Raw genomic sequence first — 8,343 nt, 5'->3', positions numbered from 1 at the left:
CCGTCCCGGGGGGGATTTAACAGCCGGGCAGAGGCGGTGCTGAGGGACAGGGTGTAGTGGTGGGATGGCAGGGGTAGGGGGGCGGTTGGGCTGGGGGAGCTTAAAGGGCTTTGCCAACCCAAACAATTCTGTGATTGCAAAAAGAAATCGGAGAGTAAAAGAGTTGTTGGCAAGAGCATTATAAAACCCATCTAAGAACCCGGTATCGTTTGAGCTGTTAAAACGAAGAGAATTACATTTTTGAAGCAGCTGCTAAGCATGGCTGTGGGCTTTTAAAATGTGGTCCCGGATGATGAAATGCATGTGAAACATCTGCAGGGATGTGTAAATAACCTAACTGACGCACCAAGGGCCAGACGCTGTTTTGCCGTAGTCCCACTGTGCCTGTGTGGCAAAGCAACTCGTCTGTAAAAGCTCCCCACTTGTTTTCTGAGGAAACACGGACTAGGCTGGGTCTTTCTCTGCTTCCTGACCTAAGGTGCATCCTGCATGTCTGGGCTGCTGCTTTCGTTGCCTACACTAGGACGGGCCTAAGGCAGGCTGTAGAGCCCTGTGATGGCTAAGGAATTCAGCGTGGCTCTGTGGATGCTTTCGCCCAGGGGGACGGAGTGCAGCCACCTGGGGAGCCTGGCTTACAGCTCAGCCCTTTGACTGAAGTGGAATCGTGATGGCATTCATATCCACTCCTTTTCTTGCATCAAACACATCACCTTTTCATAGCACCGAGAGCCATTAGACAGTCAGTGTACCTTCTCAGACCCATCTCTCTCCTCCCCATGCCATTTTCCCTTACAATTTTTCTTAAAACAACAGATTTTCTTAAAATCTGTGTTTCTTAAACCTGACTTTCAGCAGGGTTTTGCTAGGAGAAGAACAACAGAACTGATGGCAGGGGTTTCACTGCAGAGGTGCAGTGCAAACAACGAATTGTACCCAGAGTGCCGTCAGTATCTCTCTTACCCGCCAAAGTGCCATTTTCATGGAGAATGTTAAATATGCAATGATGGTCCAGCTGGAAGTCTTGCATCATTGTCTAAACATTTGAAGTTGCCCCCTTATCCTTTTCTGCATGCTGGGTACAGCATCCATTTCCAAACACAAGCATTATTTTAAAATCTGCATCTGGCTAACCCTTAAAAGCAGGGGGGAAATGCAACCACGACGTCCCGCCCTCAGGCAGATGGCCAGCCACCCGCTGGAATTTGGGCTTCAGCACACGTAAGGGCGACTTGGGAAGCCAAACACCACAACCATGTCCCCTCCTTCCCCTCCTGGCCCTGAGCTTTCATTGCGAAGCGTGACATCATCTGGGCTGGTGTAGCCCCTCGTCAGTTTGGGACAGGTCTCCCTGCCACGTCCCCTCCCAGGTTCTGCCCCCCCAGCCTTCCCACGGAGGGGGTACGACGGGGCCACCTCCGCGCTGTACAAGCCCTGCCCAGCGATAGCCAAAGCCCTGGCGCGTTCCCAGCACGGTTTTAGTCACAACTCCAAGGCACAGCACCATATGGGCTGCTGTGAGGAATAAACTCCATCCCAGCCAGGCCCAGTACACCGCCCCAAAGTGCTCTCCCTCGGGCACAGGTAGGTTTGTTTGGAGGAAGGGCAGGAGAGGCGGGTTGGACTAAGCCTGTCCCGACTGACGTGGTCTGTTTACAGCCACAGAATGACAGTGGTGCTTGAAGGCACGGAGCAGCACCTTCCCTTCTCGTCACTGCTCCCGTGGGGTCTCTGTTCAGATCGGGTGAAAGCTCAACAACGGGTTTTTCAGACCAGCAAAATTCTTGCTATGCTATTTCATTTCACTTTTCTGTAAGGAAATGTCCCCCTGTTTTGAAGGCGAGACGCTGTTAAAAGTGCTATATTATACTGGAATTAATGGGAGTCTGAAGGGATACAAATACGCTCTTTCACAGCAGCATTTTAAAAGTCATTTAATGTTACGGAGACCTCTGATACTGAGTGGTGATTTAAAGTTTTGTACAGAAGAAAGCGTCGTCTATGAAATTAGGATTAAACAACAGACATCTGTTTTAAAAAAACAAATAACATTCAGTGTTAGTAAGACGAACTCTTTAAAGGAAAATTAATGATCACTGGTAAGCAAGTATCAAATACTTTTTATTTTAATAATTCTTTTAATAAAGAACATAGTTCAAACTGTTTTCCAAGGCCAGAAAACAGAATATAAACACCAGGGGTTTGTCATTAACAGCCGCATCAGTGTCCTACCATATTTGACACACTGAACATTTTGGGATGTCAGTGACACCAACACATGAATGGTTTTAGTAACTGGCTACAGAAAAAGGATTCCTGACTGATTCTCATAAGCAATCATCTTCTATTAACCTTTAGTTTCATTAAATTGCCTTTAAATTTTGCAGCATTTTAGTGTAAACTTTGTAAGACAGACAGGTGTTGGATGGGTTAATGTTTGAGTGCTGCAGTATTAACGCCAGTGGTGTAGAACAAAGATTAGGACATAAACATGGTAACGAGGTGGGGGTCGGGCTCTGCTCCCAGGGAAGGGGCGATGGGACGAGGGGCACCGGCCTCAAGTTGTGCCAGGGCAGGGTGAGGTTGGCCATGGGGAACAATTCCTTCCCCTTGGGGCTGTCAGGGGCTGGAAGGGGCTGCCCAGGGAAGGGGTCGAGTCCCCAGCCCTGGGGGGATTTAACAGCCGGGCAGAGGCGGTGCTGAGGGCCAGGGTTTGGGGGTGGGATGGCAGGGGTAGGGGAACGGTTGGGCTGGGGGAGCTTAAAGGGCTTTGCCAACCCAAACGATTCCATGATTCTATGATTTGTTTTAAAAGCAAGTCACAGTTTAAAACCACAACATAGAATGTTAAAACTAGATCAGCCTTCCATTGGCCTCTGCAATAAATTCCATAATCTTAAATACTTTTAGGAATGTCTTCATGCTGTAACATCAGTCACCCTGCTTGTTTCAGAATCAAATTTGAGAGTGTCTTGCATTAAAAACGTCTTACTGCTGAAACAGTAATGAGACAGAAGGGGTGGTCAGGTTGTTTCTAAAAACATGGATGTAACCGTTGTCCAGCATTTCCTTTGTCATGTAAATTAAATCGGTACTGAAAGGAAAATCTTTCCTCAAAATTGTGTGGTTCTAATACAGAAGAAGGGTGTTTATAACCTGAAATTCAAGTGTTTAAGTAATTGTGGTTTTACATAAAATGTCGCTACCTCAAAATGAGTATTTTCCAAATCAGCTGCATTTCTCTTAAATTAGGGTCATCCTGGCAAAGAGGGTCAGTCCGGCGATAAAGGTGCATTGGTGAGTTTTGAAACTTTTCCATTTATTTACATAGCTTTCAGGAAAATCTTTGGCAGTTTTTCAGCTTTACGACGCATTTGTTGCTCCAAGAACTGTTTAGGAAGACAACAGAAAACCCGTGACACATTCAGAGCATCTGTGTGCATTTATTGTAGTCTAAATATTGTAGAGATTCTAAATAATATAGAGATTCTAAATAATATAGAGATTCTAAATAATATAGAGATTACTCTTTTAAAGTAAAACTTACTGTGGCATGGACAGAATGGCAAGCAATAGAAATTGCATACGTTTCATATAGATAACTTGCAAACAGTGTGAGTTTACAATTTCCATTGCATGGAGCACCCAGTAGTGTTCTTCAGAACCTTGGGTTTGGAAGATTTCCAAATGGCGTGCATATACCTTGTAATTTTTTAGGTCCCCTTCAAGTCGGTGACAGTGAAAAGTAATTTCTTTATTTCTTTATGACGCACTGAAGGATCTTGGGGCTCTTCTTTAAAGCATTCTGCTTGCTCAGTATTGGCCCTGATTTCTCCAGAACAGCACCCTTTATAGCACCTGAAATCAGGCCCAGTGGCGGTACTAAAAGGTTGTATTCTGGATAAATAGATGAATGAATGAACTGGACATTTCAGAGAGTACAATTCCACTGACACCAGCATATTACTATTAGTCCAAAGTGGTGTTGCCTGTTAGAGGCTTGTAGATTTTATCACATTTCTTAAGAAAATACAGCTTACACAGAGCGTTTGTCTTTTGAACGTACAGGTCTGTGACCGCCTGTCGGTGGTTCCTTACGTTTTTTGATTTACTGATCAATTTCAGCCAGATCTGGTAGAAAATTTTATATCTCAGAGATATGAGCAGTCTAAGAGTTTTGTGAAAAGACACAGGTGGAAAGAGAAAAAAGACCTTGGTGCTGGCCCCGTTAGGGAAAGGCTTTGTTAACCGTCCATCTCGGACGTCGGAGAATCGAGAAAGCAGCTCGGCCTCAGACACAGATACGCACGTCCCCAGGCTTCCCTGCTGCCACTGCTTACAGAGCTCCGTTTCTTCAGGCACTGCCAGCAGATTGCACAGTATCAAAGTTTGGCATCTTAAAAATGCTCCCTGAAGAGTAAATAACAGCATCCGGACTCCGGTCGGCATTGATAGCACCGTGAGCTGTTTAGCTCTCGGGTTTGGAATCTCTTTTTTTTTTTTTTAAAGACTGTGATTTTTATTATTATCATTATTTTGATCTCTGACTTCTGTCATCATCATAATTAACATATAAGTTTTCTCCAGTGAGACACCACTGGTTTCTAATTGGTCTCTTTTTGTTTGTTTTTGGGTTGTTCACTAAGTTTCCCAACTACCATTGTTTCAGATAGTTTATGCTGGGAATAGACGTTTCCCACATCTACAAGCAGACCCGCGTCCATGATTTTATTAATGGTTTTCCAGTGGCGTGGCAGGGTGCTTTGCTTTTCTCGGTGGCAGGCAGCCCGGCGTGCGTTTGGTGTCTCAGGCAAGACTGCTGCAGTCGAGTGAAAGCACAAGGGTTAGACTCAGGAGAGGGCTGCTTGCTAACCGAGCGCTGTACAAACAAAGCTTCTTTACTCTGATGTGTTTTAGGGGCCTCCAGGTCCTCAGGGTCCCATCGGCTATCCAGGTCCTCGTGGTGTAAAGGTAAGATTTAATTACCGGCTTCCTCCCCCCCCACCCCTTGTGGGATATACACATGTGAGTAATGCTTTATATTCTTTCTGTAGGGTGCTGATGGTGTCCGCGGACTCAAGGGATCCAAAGGTGAAAAGGTGAATCTGGCTGCATTTCATTCCTTTCCCTTTTTACTGTGTTCCTTATTTCACCGCAATATCTTCTGTCTCCTTCACCGCAGCGTGTTTTCTCTTGCAGCAGTGGGTTTATTTTTGCCTTACCCTGAGGACATACCAAGCCCGATTCATAAATCAGTGACCTCCGTGGTTATTTACACTGGTACAAAGTGAATATAAAACCTTCAGTTATTAGAATGGGTTTGGATCCTCTCCACACCAGTAACTTCTCCCCAAGGTGCTCTTAGAGAATTAGACATCCCCTCTTGTTAGTAGCTACTGTAGTGGCTACTGAGAAGCTTGTGCATCAGAGAGATTTGTAGTGATAATAGTATTATTTTATCTCTTTTGATAGTGCTGTGGGCTAGATTTTGAATTCTTTGCGTACACCTTCTGATGGCTTTCTAGGTTCCAGGAATTTTTGTCCCACGTCTCTGGCTTTGCCAAAGTGATGGACAGCCCCAGTCAGATGCATTTATAGGAACGTGAAGAAAGCTTTTACATCCCCCCAATACCATTAATTCTGTACACAGAGCTCGTGCTAGAGCGAACGCTAACGACTGCCACCTCTACTGGCTTCTGATGGTCTGCAGTGGCTGAAACTACAGCCAGCGTTGGTTTAAATTCCCGCTTCCCTCAGCACTCAGAAGGAGAGACAGATAACAACCACCACCAGCCGTACCTCCTGGCCACACAGGCACTTCAGCCTCGTGGCGCTGGTGGCTGCTGTGCATATATTTATAGCCACTCCTAAAGCAGAAGGTTCACTCTTGCCAAAAAGCCTTGACTTCAGGACTGGAGATCTGTCGGTCAGGCTCAGATGCCAAGAGCTGCTCTGCACTTTCAGGCTTTCCTAAACCACAGTTTGCCTGGTCTGCATACTCATTTTAGAGTTGCTCATTAAATCTCAGCTGAAAAAGAGCGCATTTAATACCTGTGGAGACTGGACGGTTCAAAAAAGCAGATTTTCTTGTCCCTTATTGAGTAATTAATATCCAGCTAGGACAAAATACAGAACTCGCATATAAATAAGCTCAATATATGAGTGGTATCATTGAATACTGATTAGCATAATGATTAGCATAAATAATTTCTGTGTTCCTAAAAATTGGTCTCACGGTTGCAGTAAGACGCTGAACTCTACTGAACACCTCAAAAGGTCACACACAGCCATTTCATGGGTTGTCCTCATGGTGCTTTAAAGGCCTGTTACCCAGGCCTTTTTTAGCGAAATTCTGATGCCATTACAAGGGGGAAAGCACTGTAAGAGACAGAAATAAATCAAGTGGCCGTTCAGGAAAGCCTCTGGAGATCTGGAAGGGCCCCAGGGATCTCAGGGGAGGTCCAGCTCTATATGACCAGTAAATGTGACTAGAACTCCTTAGCTATTTTATTTTTTAACAGCAGAAGAGGAAGTAGAGCATTCAGCTCTCTCCTCCTACATGGAATAAAATCAACCACTTGTAGATCCCAATAGCTGGAACCTCACTGTGAAAGCTGAAGACGAGTTTCAGCTCACTTGGCAGCCACGTGGTCAGGAGCTGGCACATGGTCAGTCCCTTCTGATACATGGCAAAGTGTTCTCATGTAATTATTACTGTCCATGGCCATAACTGAGCAACTTTGACAACTAAAGCTTTTCTCATGTATTCTGCACTCTACCTTTTTCACCTCTCTCCACATTTTAAGAAAGACCCCCTTGAAATTTTAATCTATGCAATATAAGATGACCATATAAAGCTTGGTTTCACCATCTGGAAAGCACAGGGAACCTGCTTTTAGGGTGGGTTTTAGTATATTTTTTTCAATGAATCACAATGGGTGACCTCATCTTTTTTTACACGAACACAAACTCTTGAGAAACTATAGTCGCTTGTTTGATTCTTTATTTTTTATTTATTTATTTTAATGTCTCCTCACCTATTTTGAGCTGTTTCCCAGTAGCAAATCTATTTCTATCACCCTTCCTAGGGCTGTTTGTTGCAAGCAGCATGAATACTTCCAAACAGAGTCAAACTGGCTTTAGCCTTGCAATCTGTCTCAGTTGCTGATCAGGGAGAAGATAAAGCTTTTGTGGGCCCAGGAATGCAAGATGCAAACTCCTTTTTCACAGTGAGGATGAAATAGAAAGCCTTTCCCGGGTGTTTTTCAGTAATGTGGAGCACAGTATCACTCTTCCCCGGCTTTTCTGACAGTCCAAATATTACTCCGATTCCCAGCCAGCAATATTACTTCAGCAAATAAAAAACCTCACAGCATCACAGTAAAGCGTTTTACTACGTCCTCATTCATCACAAGGACCTTTGCTCCCAGGATATAACTGCACATCGGATGAAAATGCCGTCAGTAATCTTTGTCGTCTGGGTATTGAGCAGTGGTCGGATGACGAGTTAGATTAAGAAAGAGGGAACCAAAAGCTGATCAGTTATGCTGGAGCAAGTCGTGAACAACTCCCCTGAACAACTCTGGAGATTTCTGTTTGTATCTGAACCAGCTCCTACAGGGGTAAATGAAATTTGCCCGAGTACTTTCTGCTTGCATCTCAGCGTGAAGTCCTATTAAAATGCTGGGAGTAAATTCTCTGCCAGAATTTACTAGGCAGTAAATAATTAATTCTCACGAGGAATGACAATAATGTGCATCTGGTTTGCCACTGTATATGGATTCAACCTTAATATCCATTGGTTTTTCTGCTTTCTTTCAATCACGTCAGCCAACGAGAGTAGGCAGGGCTGAGTATTGCCGGACATCGAACTACTATGTAGAAATGATTGCTGCTTCTTTTAGGTTATGAACATTAATATATGTTGGGGGTTTTTACTAAGATGTCACAACCAGCCAATTTTCAGATTCCTTTCATGATACTATTGAGACACTAATTTAAAAGAAAAATTAATTAAAAGGGAGGTTCTGCTATCAAAAAGAATAACACTGAATAATTTGCTACCAATTTTTTAATTAATTGAATGGATGGCCTTATTAAAAGGAGTGATAATCAAAAAAAGCTTAGGAGTTAAGAAAGGACTTTACAAGATAGTTCATAATAAAACAGAAGAATTATATTGTCTCTATCTTTAAACAGCTTTAAACAGCTGTCATTAGGAACTTTCAAACTAAAAAGTCATTTTGTATAGTGCACTGATATACTTTCTCTAAAATAGCAAGAACCATTTTAGATTTTCTGGTGTCTGAAGTTCTCACTTTATCTATGCAAATTATTTTAATCTGT

The 8,343-nt window shown here is 43.7% G+C and overlaps 1 protein-coding gene across 1 annotated transcript in view; it reads left to right on the top strand.

Annotated features, from left to right (window-relative positions):
* COL11A1 (collagen type XI alpha 1 chain) overlaps positions 1–8,343 on the top strand; it is a 146,073-nt gene that overhangs the window by 61,650 nt on the left and 76,080 nt on the right. The window contains exons 27-29 of the mRNA XM_035902871.1: positions 3,250–3,294; positions 4,915–4,968; positions 5,052–5,096. Coding sequence (XP_035758764.1) covers positions 3,250–3,294; positions 4,915–4,968; positions 5,052–5,096 — 144 coding nt within the window. The remainder of the gene's footprint in view (positions 1–3,249; positions 3,295–4,914; positions 4,969–5,051; positions 5,097–8,343) is intronic.

This window comes from Egretta garzetta, unplaced genomic scaffold (assembly GCF_000687185.1).
Source record: "Egretta garzetta isolate BGI_Z169 unplaced genomic scaffold, ASM68718v1 scaffold149, whole genome shotgun sequence".
Classification (NCBI taxonomy): Eukaryota; Metazoa; Chordata; class Aves; order Pelecaniformes; family Ardeidae; genus Egretta; species Egretta garzetta.
This window is presented reverse-complemented; position numbering and strand designations above follow the sequence as displayed.